We start from the raw sequence: 18453 nt of genomic DNA, 5'->3' as shown, positions 1-18453 counted from the left end.
GTCTGATGTAGTGTCAAAAGTAACTGTTCTTAAAGGATTCCTGTTTGAAAAAGGACATGTACAGTTGTTTGCATATGAACATTCAGAATAAATACACTGGAGAGGAATTATGAATTTTTCCATTTTGGGTTTATGTACACATAGGTGTGTAAGTGGCATCTATTATTTAAGGAACAAAAGGCTATTGGCCAGTTATTTCTGCTCAAAATGATTGTAGTGATTTAGAAGTTACAAGAATTTTGGAGTCTGACCAGGAGTTTAGAAGACTGTCACTTTACAGTATTCATGGCTCTTTACTGATATTATTTATTTGTTTATTTATTCATTCAAAATGATTTTTGTGAGAATGTGACCAGAATGAGGAGGTCGTTTGACGTGAAACCTGTTTATAAATATATTGTGTAAGATTTCATGCTATATTTGCTTTAAAAAACTCATGCATGAGACATTTACTGAGAAGTCAAACAAGGAATTTTACATGAATTGAGTGCAGTCATTGGGCTTATGCAACCAGTATTTACAGTTACAGGTAAGTGGACAAATTGAAAAAACGTAATAACACAAATGTGTGCTGCTGCCATGGTAAGCAAACTCTTCTCTTTTGTTATGGAAACAATGGTCAGCCTCGTGGAGGAACCTGTGGTAAATTCATGTTAATTTCATACAACAAGAAACAACTCAGGGTCTTTTTAGGCCTTTACAGAGGTTCACTGGTTTGTCATATGAACTTATTTGTATATATTTTATTTGACTCACTATTGGTCTATTTGTCCTGAACTGAAGGCCTGGCTTGTGGTTCAGTCTCTCTCTTTAAAAGTTTTGGTTCAGTTTATAAACTCTAAATCATAAAACAGTTGTCATCAGTTGCTGTAGGACTGTACCAAAGTATTTCACCCCTGCCCACCCCAGAAGGGAAAACCTGCATTTCTGTGGGAGTACTATAATGAAACTAGAAGTAATAACACACCTTTTCTGGAAACCTCTGGTGTTTGTTATTGCTGGGTGCAAGTCACCACATGAATTCCAAACGAAAAACGGATTACAAAGTAAGATTAGTGCACACATCTCTCCCAAAAAGGACCTTTAAGATTTGGATAGATATCTGTGATTTTCACAGGTAATTATAGTAAAAATTTACCATAATTAATTATGCCTCTCAAAAGTGTAGAGACTAAAATAGTCAAAATCTGGAAATGATAGTTGAAGATTAACTGTCATCAAATAATAGTAATTAATATTTTATTAGCATTTTTTTAAATTAATGTAACTTTTAAAGCACTTAAAATGATAAAATCGCCTTCTTAGCTATCTCACTCCCTAACTGTTAATACCCAGTACCTTTCAATCCAGAAACAGACCCGACTCTATCTAAAATAATAAGCACTCTCACTGCCATCCTCCTAAAGGTGTTATTCATTCATTCATTCATTCATTCATTCACTTTCTGTAACCCCTTCATCTTGATAAGGTCCACAGTTTGTGAATTCCCAACATTGGCTGCAAACGGGCACAGCACCAGTCCATCACAGGGCGTGACACACTTGCATCTGTGGAGGATTACGCACAGCCAATCTACCTACCAGTATGTGTGTTTCTTCAGCACCAGGAGGAATCCCATTCAGACACAAGGAAAACATGCCTCACAGACTGAAATTGGAGACCCTAGAGCTGTGTGGCAGTGTCAATCATCAAATAAACAAACAACTCACCACTGCCTTCTAAAGGTGTTAAGTTTCTCCTCAGTCCAGCAGAAGAAATATGTTTGAATTTCAAAAATATTTTTTTAAAATAGGCAGCACGCAGCAGGTAGTGTCAGTCACACAGCTCCAGGGACCTGGAGGTTGTGGGTTCAATTCCCACTCTGCGTGACTGTCTGTGAGGAGTTTGGTGTGTTCTCCCCGTGTCTGCGTGGGTTTCTTCCTGGTGCTCTAGTTTCCTCCCACAGTCCAAAAACACATGTTGCAGGTGGATTGGCGACTCAAAAGTGTCTGTAGGTGTGAGTGTGTGTCTGTGTTGCCCTGTGAAGGACTGGCGCCCCCTCCAGGGTGTATTCCCGCCTTGCGCCCAATGATTCCAGGTAGGCTCTGGCCACACCGCGACCCTGGATAAGGGTTACAGATAATGGATGGATGGATGGATGAATGAATTTTTAAAATATATGTACAGTTGTCAATCCTCATTTTACTGCTTTGAAAAAGGAAAGTGTGACAGTGGGAAGCTGATATTTGGCAATTAAACTTTAATAAAATAAACAAATTAAAAGTGGCAACACCAAATCGAAATCATATAAATCATTATTAATGTGAGTCAAATAATTGGTATGTTATAAACCTTTGATGAAATCTGAACCAATTCTGTCATTTAAAGGAAAATTCACCACAGGTAACAATTATAAAAATCACAACATGTGGTTCACAGCTTTTCAAGTTTTATCAGGATGTAATACCTTCTGCTGCCATTGTGCTGTTTGATGGTGTGTATTTAAGTACGTACAAACATAAGATTACTATACACAGATGTGTTATCGCATCCTGACAAATATATAAAAATCTGAATACTTATGCACCTGCAATTATTACAACTAAACATCACTGTCCCTTTTCCATAGCACCATAATTATGGTCTGTCATCATGGGAACACAGGTGTGCGTGAGGGTACACAGCAGTGTGTCATGAATATAAAAAAATACATACATTTATTACATAAATGTTTGAACAATCCAGCTCTTCTACTTCTACCTCTACTGCAAACATCTGACACACGTTCAGAAAAGAAAGTTTACAAATTAAAGATAAATCTGCAGTAAACTTATCATCACAATAATTAAATCTCAGAATCCTGACTGAGATCAGGTCAAAAGACTGCAGACCTGTACTACCACACCATGAAGGTGTTTTTCCATTGTCCAGAGCAGTAAGGTATGGTTACAAATCCATATGAATGTATTTCCTTATAATTTCCACCAGCAAGTGACCCATACTGTACCTGAGTGTCCAAGTCCGAACTTATGGAGCGGAGCTAGAAATAGTGCAGATTACTGCTTAGTCAAACCCAGTAATCACAATCTTCATGTAAGTGAAATGACCACTATTTGTTAAGAAAGACACACCGTGTCATTCTCACACCGCACCAAAACTGATTTGAGTTTTAATAGCTCCCTCTTGTGGAGAACCTTCTTCCTGCTAAACAGGATTGTGTAAGGGAGTGAATGACAAGCCAAGTCTTTGAGGTTCTTCAATTCTAAAAACACTTGCTTGCACTGTCTGTGACTCCTCAAAATACTGTTAACATTAGTATTGTGTGAGAAACCAAGGTACGGCCACGCAGTCTGTAAAGAACACTGCCCACTGTTTGATGAAATGGACAACTGTATATGGGGAGGTCTGATTAGTAATTGTACCATGACCTACTGCACGGCCAGGTGGAAAAACACTGGACTTACCTATACTTTATTAAAAGAAATGGGTGGTTACTGTTTTAGAATTAAAATAAAAGTTTTAGATGCACACTGTGCTGAGACATTGATGTTCAGATATGCTTTTTTTTTTTTTTTCTTTTTTTTTCTTTTTTTTATTTTACAATGTGCACCAGCACATAAGAACCGAAGAACTCCTTAATTGAACCCTACCACATAACATTATCATAACTCACCTATAAACCTGGCATAATTTGTTCAGTAATATATCAGTCTGATGTTACTGTTATTGGTTTTATGTGATGACAGCATACATCACAATATTTGCTATATGTTACTATTCTCAAGGAGAGAAGCATATAGTTACAGGGCAATGTTATTACTGGATATATTCTGTCATAATGGCGTATATTTTTCATCTCATCTGTCAGCTAATGTTATGTAGCAAGTAGAGTGTTACTACAAAATATAACCTAATTCCATGAGTCTGAGTAAATGATAAGCAAAGCCCAGATTTGCTCATCATATCGAAACTTTGAGGCTTGGAACACTTTCTTTGAGAACTGAGATTTGAAGTCCCTTATATGAAGACCTTTTGATCCAGGAATCTTCTGTATGAACGGAAGTCCTCAGTGCTTGTTTGGGGGTAAAGCTAGCAGTTTATAAGAGTGGTACAGAAATGGAAAAGCAAGTCATTTGGGACATGAATGAGGCTCAACTTGGATCTAAACCTGATATTCCCCGGTTTCTGATTCTTGCTTGAGAAACGTCCTCTCCCCCAGATATGGACAGATGATTGTGGACAGGAAAGGCCTCAGTGTCGATGTCTAAACTTCGGAACTGTCTCCAGTGTGTCTCGTGCTTGTTGTTTGTCTGCTGTTGCTCCCACTGTAGGCTGAGCAGGAGGAGGTGGAGTAGGGTGGATACTCTTTCTCTTTCCTCTTACGCCGGATCAAGAGAGCCACCAGAACCACCACCAGGCAAACCAACAGGATCAAACCAGCCACTCCTAGCAGTGTGGGCATGCCAGCTGGCAGGGCAGAGTCAGAGCCAGGCTCTTTACCTGAGCTCCCTTCTACCAATGGGGTCTCCAAGTAGGTCTCGCTGCCCCAAGGCTGCCGCTGGTTCACTCTGAGCCTGTCGGAGCGGTCCAAAGCGATGTGCTGGATGTTGGTGCCACGGTTGTTCTCCACACCGATGTCCAAAGCTTCTGGATCAGGTACAGCCCGGCGATGGCGGGTCAAGGCACCAGATTCAGGCAGGACAGAGGAAATGGTGTGTTGGTAGTCCAGGCTCCTCTTACCAATACCGCGGTTGGCATTGTCCCTGGAGCGAAGGGTGTATATGGTGTGGATGTACCATTCACGACCAGCAGCGACCTAAAAAATAAATCATGTTCTGGTTTTAGCTTTTTTTTGTAACCTACTTAAATTTTAATGTCTTCAGAAATATTTTACCTAACTTTCGTATTATCAGTGATACTCTAAGAGATGTGTCCAAGATCTAAAAAGACTTGTCCATGTTATTTCTAACACTGAGCACTCGTAAATAAATGTTAGAAAAATATATGTGATATTGATAAACACAATTAAAATCGGAACGTTTGTTTCTGATATTGTAAATTAGAGTCAAACCTGAAAAAGTGGGGAAGAGGACAGTGTGAAACCGTCTGACCCCGGCTGTCTGACCAAAGGCAGAGCTCCCGGAGCGTCCATAGCCAGTCTGGCATCAAAATGAATATCCCCAAAGACAGAGGCCTGCGTCTCAGGCTGGGCTTTGTCCTACAAGCCAAAAACACAGTTATTACATACTTTTATCAGAACAAAATCTCCGAAACATCACATCTGCAATAGATGGAAAACACTAACGTACACTGTAAAAAAAAAATTATGGTAAAATACTGGCAGCTGTGGTTGCCAGAATTTCACCGTAAAATATACGGTCACGTTTTTGGCAATCATAAATTTTACATTTAAGGACTGTTTTGTTTACAGTACATTTCTGTTAAAAAAACAGATATATACTGTAAAAAACATGGTATTTACATAAAAATAACAAAGAAACATTGTTTTGCTATAAAATTAACGTGTAAATTGTGTGTCAAATTAGAGAAAGGAGACTGAGATATAGCCGTATTTAGATAAAGCCAAACTGCTTCCTGTATTCAGCCCTTAAAAGGAGATATTGCTGAAAGGACTAAAGAAATGTTCGGTATCTGGGCGCCACACGCGGAACACAGGCTGATGGTGAACTTTCCTGACCAACACACGTCAACACATTTCAGTTATTTGATCAAGGCAATCCATTTACAGGTGTCAGTCTTTAGGTAATTAAACTGACTCTAGTCCCAGAAACATTACTAGGATGTTATCTTTGGGAAGGAATTTGGATTACTTGGGTGGGCATTAACAAAAATGGTTATGTAGATTATGTAAACAAGGACGCAGAATGGGGGATGACAATGACAATGGATTCATATTTATAATGAGTTGGAGGTTTCTAGAAGTGTCTAGGTAGGCAGATGATTCCAGCCCACCTGTAGACATACCCCAGTGTAGTTTTAATTCACACCACCATGTAACAGGCAGGTAATACGTGTAGTGTATAAGGTAAAATATAATTTATATTAAAGCCTTTGATAAAACAGCATCATTTTGTCTCACGCAGGTTCAGGGGAATGACGTCACATACCAGTATTTTAAACCTGTAGAGCAGTGAGGGGGCATCAGCCAGGCAGCCGTACTCCTTATTGGTGGGATTATACTTTGGCACATAGCCATCAGTGCCTGTGCAGAGGAAGACCTTCTCTATGCTGCAGGAGAAAGAATCTCCCAGATTCTGCACAGGATCCACCATCACTCGGCCATAAATAGTAGAACCTACACATTCAGGGATGAGAATTTAAACACTGTTCATTTGAGGCTGCGTTTAGGAGGCTGCAACTGATGGAAAATATTGATTTCATTGATCTAAACTAACATTTAGTCTTTAAAAAAATTATGAGTTTAAATAAATTAGTTCTTATGAGACATTTCATTAGTTTACACTTGTCTTAACTGTGTAAGCAGCACTAATCTCAAATGTACAATGCAGAGGTAAGACTGTGCATTTTACTGCTGTGTAACAGCTGTGGTAAAGTGTTCAACACGCCTCTAAACGTTCCTGCGGATGATTTAATGAAATATGTTGATATATCTGGATGCTCAGTTACACAGCAGTGCACTCATTCATACGATTCATACGTAGTTAAAGCCAGCTCAGGGTTCTCACCCTCCATGAAAGCTGCATCTGTTCCTTCCCCGAATCCCATGGAGCCATCAGAGAGCCAGAGCTCCTTTTTAGACAGCAGGAACATCTGTGTGTTCAGACTGAACTCTGCTGCCACGGGGTCACTCACCTGGGAGAAAAACATGACTTACTCACTGTCATTATATTCAGAAGTCTTAACTAAAATGTTTAACACACTTGTTTTAGATGTATATAAACTTTGCATATATCTGGAGCTGGTGCCAGGAAAAATGAAGCAAACATTCAATTACTATTGCTGCATTCAGTTTAAAAAAATAAGTGGTAATTCTTATGACCGTATTAATCCCTGTTAATGAAACAGCAGTAATTGTTACTGAAATCTAAGTGCTATTCATTTTATTCTGAAAGCTGAGCCTGACCTGCTGGAAGCGGATGTCCATGTCAAAGGTGAGGGGCTCTCTGGGGTGACACACAGGTGGGATACTGAACTCTCCATTAGGAGAAGCACTGCAGGGAATCAGCTTCACTGTGTAAGTGCCAGAGTAATCCCGGACCTATGACAAACAGCCCCCCCCACACACACACACACACACACACAGAACAATGAAAACTAAAATGAAATGTCATTGTCTGTTTAAGATCACAACTGAACTGTCTGCAACACCATTAAAATAATAATTGCAATATTTTACACTACAATAATTCGATCTTTAGTCTGTGATTCAATTTACAAAAAGGTGTATTTCCCAGACAGGGATTAAGCTTAGTCCTGGATTATATCCTCCTTTAAGTGTAAGGTCACAACAGTGGAAAATCACAATTCTAAATCCTGTGTAGTCCAGGACTAGGTTTAATCCCCATCCGGGAAGTTACCCCAAAATGTATCAAACTATTTCAGAAAACATACTGACCATTAGTTTTCCATCATGTTTAGGGATGGACTGGAAGAATGTTTGACCTAGGAACAGCCCTAAAGTATAATTTGTGTTGTAATAAATAGTTGAACTGATGCTTTAGGGTACTGAGTTATTCATTCATCATAATCTGTAGAAATTCTCCAGACACAAAAATGACTTATCATCTGGCTTCTACTCACAGCAAAGTCAGAAACAAAGCTCCATTGCTGCATGGGCTGATTGTATGTAGGCTCAGTCCTGATCAGAGAGAGCGTGAAAGTCAGTCCTGCATGATCTGCTGACATCACCATGGAGGACAAGCTGCTTCCTGTAGATTAACAGAAAAGATAGGTCACATCATCTCTGCGTAAGTGTGGCCTGATGTAGATAACCAGGGTTGAATTATAATAAGCAGAACACGTCTGAGTTTGAAGAAATAAGACCATGATTTTGACTTTGATTAAAATATTAACTGAATGGTTAAATCTTCTACACTTTATCTGTAGAGAAATGTGACTTGATGAACGCAAGCTGGAGCCCAAACCCACATTGATCATATCCACCTGCACTCAGCCACCACTAGGTGGCGGTAAGTGATAGAGAGGATTGAATAATTCTGTCTGTTTCTTAGTTTTTAAGCCAGGTAGCAGATAAAATAAATCAGAAACTCAAACGGATAGAGGTCCTGCAGAGAGATCTGCCAGTGTCTCACTCTGGACGTCCTCTTTGATACCAGCTAATGATACTGACCCTGAGAAGGACTATTTACCTGGGTGAGACATAACAAACTGCCCCCTGAAGCGAGCCTCCGTCTTGAAATTGACCACCAGGCGACCCTCCTCATTGATCCTCATACTGGTGGGATACATGGCACCTGTGGAGGTTTCATAACCAGATCATAAAACAAAAATTTTTGTGCTGTAAGGGTGTTACACACTGCAATATATTGTTAAAGAAATATCTTGATATTTGTCCTGACAGGTTTGAGAGTCTTCAATTTTTTATCTGTAAATCTAAAGTCAGATCATCATCCAGTGACTTCTTATCGCAAATGACATTGTATTTTGAAACCATCCCTGAGACAAAAACAAGTTGCTTTGTTAACAGATGATTTACCTTGGAGTTCTGCCTCAGGTGGGCTGCCAATACCATCCTGCCACAAGATGGCAGTATCATAAACAAAAGTGAGACGTAGCTCAGACTGCAGGTCAAAGTGCTGCCAGCCACCAACAGCCACAGGAGAGTGGAACACATAGGACACGTAAAGAGGAACGCGCAGAGTAACATAGGATTGAACCAGGTTCAGCACCTGCACACACATATAATAACAGGGAAGCAGGAATGAGCATGTGAATCCTGTTCCTGGAGTCCAATTGACTTCTGACATCATGCATCATCCTTAAATTCATGTCAGGCCCAAGTTCCAGGTCTAGGTTTGACATCTCTATGACTCAAAGGCACTGGGTTCTATTGTGACTGAGATTGATTGATGGACAGTCCTCACAAATTACTTGTTATTTTTGTGAAATGTTATGTGCCCTTATCCCTCACCTGTCCGTCAGTGCCTATGGACCCTCCACACTCGTTGAGCAGCTCCGACATGTCGTAGTAGCTGCTGAACTCCCACAGACAGGCCTCCAGGTTGAGGTTGCGGTAGAAGCGCAGGGAGTTGGCACTTCTCAGAGCCACGCTGTATTGGTAAGGCGATGTCTCCCCGATTATCTCTGGGTTCTTGGTGGCGTCTGTGATGAAGCCGTGGCCTGTCAGGATCTCGTTGAAATCCAGAAGGTTGGAACAACGATGGTTTCCCACTCGGGTGCCATCTGGACTTAGAGTTAGCTCAAAGTTGGAGAGTGGACGAGTGGAAATGACCGGCAACATGCCTGAATAAAAAAACAGACACAGTACTGTATGTGTAGTAGATTTGACTTTTATGTTGAGGACCATTTGTTTGTAGAGGAGTGAAACGATGAATCAGGACTTCTAAAACTAGGTGTATGTTAAAGTGACTTGCAGCGAAGAACCATATATCAACTATATTTATTGTTTAGAAGAACTGCCTGATTAGAAATGGGGATAATATTTTTTCAGGATGAGCATGTGTTTAAATTGAAAAATAATGTCACATATATGGTTCTTTGTTGCAAGATTTAGCGCTTTTCTGTTCATTTATATAAGAATCTGCAATTTCCTTGATGATCAATAAAGTATAATTCATCTGAAAGTTTTTCACTCCACTTATATGTATTTTGCCTTTTAAACATACAGTATATGATTGTGTAAAGCCGTCACTCACCATCCATGTGTGGCATGGTGACTGTCAGCTTGATGAGGTTGGGGTAGTCAGGGTCATCTGGGCCGGTGTAACGGATTTTAGCTGAAAAAGGCTCAGCACCAACTGTGCCTGGAATTCGGGGCTGGCAAAGACCTACAGAAAATGAAACGAGTTTGTTTTTTTTATGTATTCATATGCATCATAATTCAACAGTTATAATCTGATCTATAGACGAATGCTGAATCTCATACAGTACTTTGTATGTAAGTGACTCATATTGGACATTAGTGTGAGTAAATATCACAGACCAGAGGTGCTATATAATGGCTATGTAATAGACTGCATAACAATTCAGGAAAAATTATTTATTAGACCCTACAGGTTTAGCAAGGCAGTTCTGAATATGGTTACAAATTGAATATATACAAAATAGCCAGTAGTCTCTTGTGTCCCCAATAACTGGCTCTCACCCTCATCTCTGCTGATGATGACGATGGGGGAGCTGAGCTCCAGTCCTGCATCTCCATTAGTGTTAAAGGCACGGGCAGCGCACTGTACCCTGGACCCTGCCTGGAAGTAAATAGAGTCCAGTGTGATGGACTTGGTGTTAGTGAAGAAGGTGTTGGTATCCACTTCACGCATGGGGCTGGTCACTCCATCCGGTCCACTGGGGGCACTCACGAGCCAGCGGTACTGAGTCAGCGTGTCGTTAATATTCTCCACCGCACAGATAGAGCCCGTCTTGTCAAACTCTGAATATTTAGGGTTGCAGGCCTGAGGGAATGTAGAAAAGTGTGGAGAATTAAACACTGGGGAAGTAAGATATTTAGTGAGATATATAAAGATTTCTAATTATTTACTCTTCAGTTGTCTTAAAAGACATATACAAAATTGTTGTTATATATTTTGGGGTTCACTTGAACCTATTTGGTTCAAAAGACTTCATTTTGATTTTGGAATATGAACAGAACTGATTATATGAATTTCATATGGATGTTCAGTTAAAAACAAACAAACAAACAACAAAAAAACAACTAAAATGACATCCTAAATCTGTCAAGCATATTTTGTCTGACACACTTACCGTCACACACACTACAGGGTATCCCGTTTGAGGATGGGGCTGTTCCTTTGCCCGAGCTGTATCATCGTACATGAGCAGAGAGACCACCTGAGGGACTGCAGGGAAGGTGACATCGGCTACACTGTCCATCTCCTCAATGTACACTATAGCTTTACTCATCTGAAGGCCACAAGGAGGGAAAAGAGAATCAACCATCAGCAATGTCTCTTTAATGGCACACACACAGTTAGCAGCCAGAGACTGTTGTTTTTAAAGTTATATTATTATACTGAATTATATTTAGATGTTATTTAGAGTTCTGTTAGAGTTCTATGCTTCTAATACAAGTCAAATATGACACAGCACACAAACATGATTTCTATAGAGCTGCTGTTGCCAACACATGCCACACATTCACTCGCCCACTTTTGGAGAATATGGTGAAAGATAATTATCAGACTGTGCCAGTTTTTCCACATCTCTGTGGATCAGTGTTTATGATGAAGTCTGGTGCAGATGCTGGGTGGTTAGCTCTGGATCACAAACATAACTCCAGTTCATCAAAAGGTATTGAATGGCAGTCTATAACTTCAGAGAACATAGCTCCATTTACACACACATCCACTGCCCCAATACTCATGGTTTTACTTCTTTAACTGAATCTTGCCATTAGGTGACCTTAGGCTTGTATGCGTATTCATTCATTCATTATCTGTAACCCTTATCCAATTCAGGGTCGCAGTGGGTCCAGAGCCTACCTGGAATCATTGGGCGCAAGGCGGGAATACACCCTGGAGGGGGCGCCGGTCCTTCACAGGGCAACACACACACACCTATGGTCAATTTTTGAGTCACCAATCCACCTACCAACGTGTGTTTTTGGACTGTGGGAGGAAACCGGAGCAACCAGAGGAAACCCACGCAGACACAGGGAGAACACACTAAACTCCTCACAGCTCACAGACAGCCACCCGGAGCGGGAATCGAATCCACAACCTCCAGGCCCCTGGAGCTGTGTGACTGCGACACCTACCAGCTGCAAAATGTAGATTTTGTCCAAGATATTTCATGCAGTAAACCTCCCTGGAAGCATACGCACTTGTATTTTTTCTTTAATTCATTATCTTATCTATCTATTGTTAAAAACACGATAAAACAATGTATCTGACTATTTTGAGTTTTACTTTTGAAGCCTGCTGAGCTGCTGGACGCTGTATATTCCTATACATTATGGGAGCACACTTCTGTTTTTAGGTCACTATGTCCTCTGAGACACATTCATATTACACATATCACAGAAAGAGACAGCGGTCAGCTCTACAGGAGACAGAGAGTGACCCCTGCTGACAGAGGCAGCTGCTGTGTGACTATTTTAGCAAAGTGAGGTAAAGGCACGTTACTGTGTGTGTGTGTTTGTGTGTGTCTATATGTGTGTGTCATAATGTCAGTGGGGATATTTATACAGCCCGTGAACTCTGACCTGTGTCTCAGCCACCATGTATTCATCAGGCTTCAGATGGACGGTGAAGGCCTCACGGATTTCCCTCTGACCGTCATACAGAACCTGGATCTCAACCGCATGCTCCGTCTCTCCTTCTTTAAACTCCACATCTGTACACACACATGGATACAAACTATTACTCAAAACAATTCTAATATATTAGTCCTGTGCAGGTTCACATCTTAAAGTCATTGGTAGGTGTCATTGATGTGAAGAACCACTCTATTGAAGCGTGCAAAGCTTTGTCAACTGGTGAGGAAGTTCCAGCTTGCTAAACATGAATGAGTGCATAGAATATGTTGGAGTCTACTTTGTAATATTTCAATCTCCAGTATCTATGGTGTAATTCTAAATAAAACAACAGATAACAATCGATTCTAAACTTTTCCAAAATTCTAAAACTGGGCAATTAGCAAAATACTAAAATGACCCTTTTAGTGAGGCTTCGTGCTCAGATTCCCACTTCACACTTCTAATTAGCTGGGGTCTCCATTTTGAGCCTGCGCATGTGTGTGTGTGTGTGTGTGTGTGTGTGATCTGCTGACCTTCAGACAGGGGGTTGTAATCCTCTCCAGACGTGGCGGAGCCGTCTTTAGTGTGAACTCTCACCACTGAAACCTTGGAGGTGTCACCTAAGCGAAGGACGGGGATCTTCACCACGGCGATCTCCCCAGCAACCTGCGGCTCCTTCACACTGTACTTAATCTCTGAGAATCTGATGATGGACTCTAGGAGAAAATGACATAAAAAAGTGCAGTTCAAACGACAAGATTATTCACTTCAAGACTTGAAAGTTCATTTTGGATGTTGTGATTATGACTTATGGGGTGTATAGCTGTCAAATAAGATACCTACAGAAGGAAAAATGAACAGAATAATATATGTACTCTTATTTCTGCCGAGCTTAGCAACAAGTTTAAACTGTAGAATGGTACAACAATAAAAGCAAATAATAGAAATGGAAAGACAGAAGAAATAAAGGAAGAAGTAGAAAAATAATTATGTTTTTTTTCAGCATTCTGAGCAAACTCACTGTCTTTTTTGTCCGTGATGGTGACTAGAGTTTCCTTCTGTTCTCCAAGTGTTGCTCCATATGGAGACTTGCCCTTCGGTGTCCCCAAAACCAGCCGGAATTCCTCATCATCCTCATGAAGAGAGTCATCCACCAAGGTCACCACACATGGCTTCTCATTCTCACCTGAGGACCCACACAAACACACACAGTTTGTATAAAGTATAACAACCGTGGATATGTATTTGTTAAAAATGATTGTGACCATAAATATGAATGACTAATGTCTAATATCACTGCTTTCTATTCAGATAACTATGGTTCATTGCCCTAGACTTCTAGGATCACTTGGATGAACCTTTGTGCAACTACTGACACTGTGTTAACCCACATCTGTTCCATGTTTAAAACTGTAAGCATCTGGATAATGTCATAAGTGCAAAATGAAAGATTAGTAAAAGAATTAGAAAAGAATGGGTGCATGACATCAATGAATATCAGATAGACTGTCGGACCTGGCAGGAAGGTGATGATGGAGGCGTCCGTGTTGGGACGCTCGTTGTAGTCCATCATGACCTGGGCAGAGCCTTGGCGAGTGTAGCAGCGAACAGTGGACTTCTGGCTGATGTCACCGCTGCGGTAAACCATGGCCACTACCTGTCCATCAGACTCATCCACTTTATACACCGCCTCCCTGAACTGTACTCTGGGAACTGTGTAAAAAAGACACTTATAAATGTAATAAAGCAATTAAAAAATGCGTTAGACATACAGGAGAACAACAAGACTGCAAACCAAAATAAATCAAAATAACACAAAATATTCCTCAGACTTTTGAGTCTAATCTGTATCTAATGCTGTAAGTGTTCAGACTGAACTCACGGTCAGTAACAGTGTCGTTGATGGTGATGACCGTCTTGCTGGGCTCTCCCAGCACAGCGTTCATGGGCATGCGGAGAACCAGCTCAAACTTCTCCGGTCCCTCAAGCTCTGGACGGCCCAGGTCATCCAGGATGGTCACCCGGAATGTCTGCATGGTGACACCCGGCGCAAAGTCCAGGTTACGACTGATTCCCACATAGTCTAGACCCGCTACACGCAGCCAGAGGAAAAGAAGCATTGCGGTTATCCTTTTTTCATAGGTGAAATGAGTGTTTTTACAGATACTAATTTCTTTTCCCCAATAAATTATAGAATATTGACAACGCTGTTAAACAGAAATAATACAGTATTAAAACATTACAGTATTAAGTATTAAACGGAAATAACAGTATTAAGAGGTGTGTAACGTGGAATGGCTAAAAGTAAATATTTAGGTATATCAGGTCTGAGGTTTAGGATGGTAGAGTAGGAGTAAAAATGAATGTGATGGGGGTTTTTACCTTCTGCTGAGATGGGTTCACTCTTTCGGGAGCGCACTGTGACGGTGGCCGTTTTGGAGAGGTCAGTACCAGTCCTCCACACTCTCACTTCTACGTAACCCGAACTCTCATCCACAGTGTACTCCGTCTCTCCAAAATACAGAGATGGCTCTGAGGGGAACAAAAACATTCAGGGGCTTATTACTTAGGAATAAGCAGTTCACCAAACCAATGTAATATAAATGATATAAATAATACTACTACTAATAATAATAAAAAGAATAATTTAGACCTATATTGTGAGCTATGTTAATTAACACAAATATTTCAAAACACTGGCCTTTAAATTGACTTACAGGCTTTCATTTATCAACAGTGTCCATGTTTACAATGTATGTTAGAAAACCAACCGAATGTGTAATATGTCTAGGGCTGTTTAAATTTTGCATGGGTCTGTACTGTAGAATGAAGCTTTTGGAAAAGTAAGACTCTCTGTGGCAGGGCAGAGTAAGATCCTGGCCATCAGTCAGTGGCAATGTCAAGGTGAGTCAGGCCTCGGACCATTAGTATCTCAGGCATTTGAGTCCTAATGTCATCACTTTGTAACAGCACAGGAAACTACTGTCACTGCCCACATCCTGCCCACTACACCGGCCAGACAGACTGGCTGTTAAAATGTTTGTGTGTGTGTGTATGTGTGTGTGTGTGTGTGTGCATGAAAAAATAGAAAAACAGAAGAGAATAAGATGAGGGATTTCGATGAAGAGAAGGAGAAAAAGATACTCCCATAGGTATTCTATAGAAAACAGCCCCCAACCCCCCACTACACACATACATTAAGAGCTCAGCTTTGGCTTCAGTCCAAACTTCAGGTCTGTCCAATCGAACTTCCCACAGACACACACACACACATAAAAACTGAGGTCTCGGACCCACCAAGAAGTCTGGCCTGAGCTGTGGTCTTCATTGTGTGGACAAAACCTCTCCTGTCACATTAGACTAGCTGAATTTAAAAGTGTACATACATTATTTAACCATAAATCTCTTGCAGGCTCAGGTTCCCACTCATCTGTCTTTCACTGGAAAGATTTGCAAAAGCAAAGAGGAGGGACCACCACTGAAAGAAGGGGGCTCCTGTTTATAATCAGGACTAAAGTCAGAGCATTAACTGGAGCTCCAAATGTATCACCGCTTGTAAAATCTTTTGAGTGGTGATCAGGTCCTTTTTTTACTTTATACTTAAAATATTATTCTCACGTAAAGTTATCATTAGAAATTGCCTTATGATTATGAAGATATGTATTGTCCATAACATCAATACCTAGACTCACGGTCTCACAGTCACCACAGTAGACTTTTTTTTATATCTTAGGTGTCACTCAGCTGAACTCTCCATTTCTTTCTTAAGCAACAATCACGGAATCAAGTTCAGATTTAATTTTCTAACTCCCATTTGAGAAAAGTCTGAGCTGTTCACACTGCCTTTTATTAACCTCGTCCTGCCCTATTGGTTTTAACACACACCACTGTCCCACCACTAGCTTCAGTCTTGTCGTGTATGGACATGATCTCCGCTGAGCCCTTTGATCTGGCCTGGCTGAGGTTTGAGGCCCTTTATAGGACCCTCTCAGGCTCTATTGTGTTTCTTCCTCTTGTTTTGGACTATCATGTTACCAGGCTTCCAATCGTGGCTTTAACATGGTGACAGAGAGAAACTTGGAGACCATTGAGTCCATTCAGTGCTTTTAAAGACCAAAGGACAAACGATGGACAAACGAACAAAAACAAGGAGGCGACTATATAGAAACGTGGAGCACCAGCGAAACAAACGGAGACGCCGGGGTCATGAAAGGACTTGTTGGTGTGTAAAGGTGACCCATAAAGAATGTGGCAGGCACAGAGGCATCAAAGAAAAAACAACATACAGATCGGTAACACCTGCTGTATGGACCCGATGGCGAAAGTACTCACAAAATGGCTCACCCTAAGTTTGTCCATGTTGTTAGTGTATCTGTTTTGTGTTGAACCACATTATCTGATTCAGTTGTATGCAAAAGTCTGGACATCCCTCAAAGAATGATTTTCTGTTGATTTTCTCCATGACTTCTACAGGCATTTCCTAATCCAGGTCATTACTAACTTTACTCGATCTCTGTGTATAGTCACTGCTTTTTAACAGAAAGCCACACACACTTTATTTCTGAAATTTTGGATCAGAGAGACTGACCAAATCTTTTCTGTGATCCTCTCTGGTTCTTTAAACTAAGTCTCAACAGATGTGTAAATGTGTGTAGTCTGTTTTCGTGTATTACTCAGTGACCAAGGCAGTGCCCAAGAGATGAACAGAAGCACAGCTAAAGTGAATATCTGTTACTAAATATTGCCATGTTCTTGCCCAAAAGCTTTTCCTTGCAAAATACAGACTTGAACCAAATCTAAAAACTTGTCTCCTGTTGCCGATCTAGACTCCGCCTCATTAAGTGCCTGGAAGAGTGGAACGCAGCCACATCCTGAACCACTCTGATCTCACATCAAAGACTCGTGCCTTCCTTTTTTCTTTCTATAGCTCAGCTCCAAAAAACAAAAGCATTCATTCAGTTTAATATCAGTAATCAAGTATTGCACGTTCTTTTTTCTGTGTCCCAAATTCAGGTTTGCTTTCCTCTGCTGGTCCAGGTGAAAGTAATGAATGGGCGGTTTTTCTAAAACGAGCTCATGTAACTTAATGCAATGCAATGGTATAGTAATTAATAGTGTTGTAAATCTCTACACTCAAGATGATTCGATTTGATTACAAGCCTTCTGAAAACAGAAGACTCAGCTACACCCAGCACAGATATGCGACTGGAGGAACTATTAAAATGGAGGATGATAAAATCCCTTTAGTTTCGCACATGCTGTGCTCACTGGTGCATCCTATAATCTCTGGTTACTTATGCCCTGTCTTTCTAGTCTTGGTTCTTTGTTTCTTTCTTGGTTTATACCTTGTTTATCCCTCTCAACACATGCAGGCCCCCCACACACCCCATCTGTAATAACTCACCATCATCATTGTCTGCCAGGATGACCACTTTAGTGCTGGGGAAGCTGGCCCCCACCTGTCCCCCCATAGGCATGCTCAGGGACACGTTAAAACTCTCTTCTTCTTCATACAATGAATCATCGATGATGATGATGCGACAGGGTTTCTCACGCTCATCTTTATCGAAGCGCAGGACACTGGTGTGGTCCTCAGGTCGAGTGATGTAGTCTGAGTAGGACAGCACTGTGCTTGGAATGGTGCCTGTGGCAGTTCCTGAAAAAATGTAGGATACCAAACACAAGTTGATAATATTAACAAATTAATGTAGGTAATTTAGGGCATATAGATGTCTATCTAATAAATATAACCCATTGACTTCAACACAATAACCAAACTTGATTGCTCTGGATTAAGATAAGGATAGACACATCTGTAGAATCATAAATATGTTTGGGAACATTTCAGCCATTAAAACTGACCTTGCTGTGTATAACAGATGACCATTAGCTCCTGGCTAACATCTCCTGACCTCCGCACAGGAACCAGCAGCTCCCCAATGTCCTCTTCAATCAGATACTCTGCCTGAGGGAAAAACACTGTGGACTCTGCAAAAGGTCACAGACAAACAGAACACATTAGCAGAGATTACAACCTTTGA

General features: G+C 40.8%; 1 protein-coding gene across 1 annotated transcript in view; it reads right to left on the bottom strand.

Moving 5' to 3' along the window:
* Positions 1 to 4243: 4243 nt before the first annotated feature.
* Positions 4244 to 18453, bottom strand: part of frem3 (Fras1 related extracellular matrix 3) — a 33426-nt gene continuing 19216 nt past the window's right edge. The window contains exons 5-24 of the mRNA XM_066679391.1: positions 18275 to 18400; positions 17817 to 18068; positions 14795 to 14944; positions 14295 to 14504; positions 13928 to 14125; positions 13434 to 13598; positions 12946 to 13128; positions 12380 to 12510; positions 10921 to 11079; positions 10307 to 10610; positions 9858 to 9989; positions 9113 to 9444; positions 8678 to 8870; positions 8331 to 8435; positions 7762 to 7889; positions 7085 to 7219; positions 6687 to 6813; positions 6108 to 6295; positions 5051 to 5197; positions 4244 to 4795 (exon numbers count right to left, since the gene is read on the bottom strand). Of these exons, the coding sequence (XP_066535488.1) occupies positions 4244 to 4795; positions 5051 to 5197; positions 6108 to 6295; positions 6687 to 6813; positions 7085 to 7219; positions 7762 to 7889; positions 8331 to 8435; positions 8678 to 8870; positions 9113 to 9444; positions 9858 to 9989; positions 10307 to 10610; positions 10921 to 11079; positions 12380 to 12510; positions 12946 to 13128; positions 13434 to 13598; positions 13928 to 14125; positions 14295 to 14504; positions 14795 to 14944; positions 17817 to 18068; positions 18275 to 18400 (3917 nt within the window). The remainder of the gene's footprint in view (positions 4796 to 5050; positions 5198 to 6107; positions 6296 to 6686; positions 6814 to 7084; positions 7220 to 7761; positions 7890 to 8330; positions 8436 to 8677; positions 8871 to 9112; positions 9445 to 9857; positions 9990 to 10306; positions 10611 to 10920; positions 11080 to 12379; positions 12511 to 12945; positions 13129 to 13433; positions 13599 to 13927; positions 14126 to 14294; positions 14505 to 14794; positions 14945 to 17816; positions 18069 to 18274; positions 18401 to 18453) is intronic.

The sequence above is a fragment of the Hoplias malabaricus genome, chromosome 8 (assembly GCF_029633855.1).
Source record: "Hoplias malabaricus isolate fHopMal1 chromosome 8, fHopMal1.hap1, whole genome shotgun sequence".
NCBI classification, from domain to species: Eukaryota; Metazoa; Chordata; class Actinopteri; order Characiformes; family Erythrinidae; genus Hoplias; species Hoplias malabaricus.
Note: the sequence above shows the minus strand (reverse complement) of the source record. Positions and strands in the feature narration are given on the sequence as shown.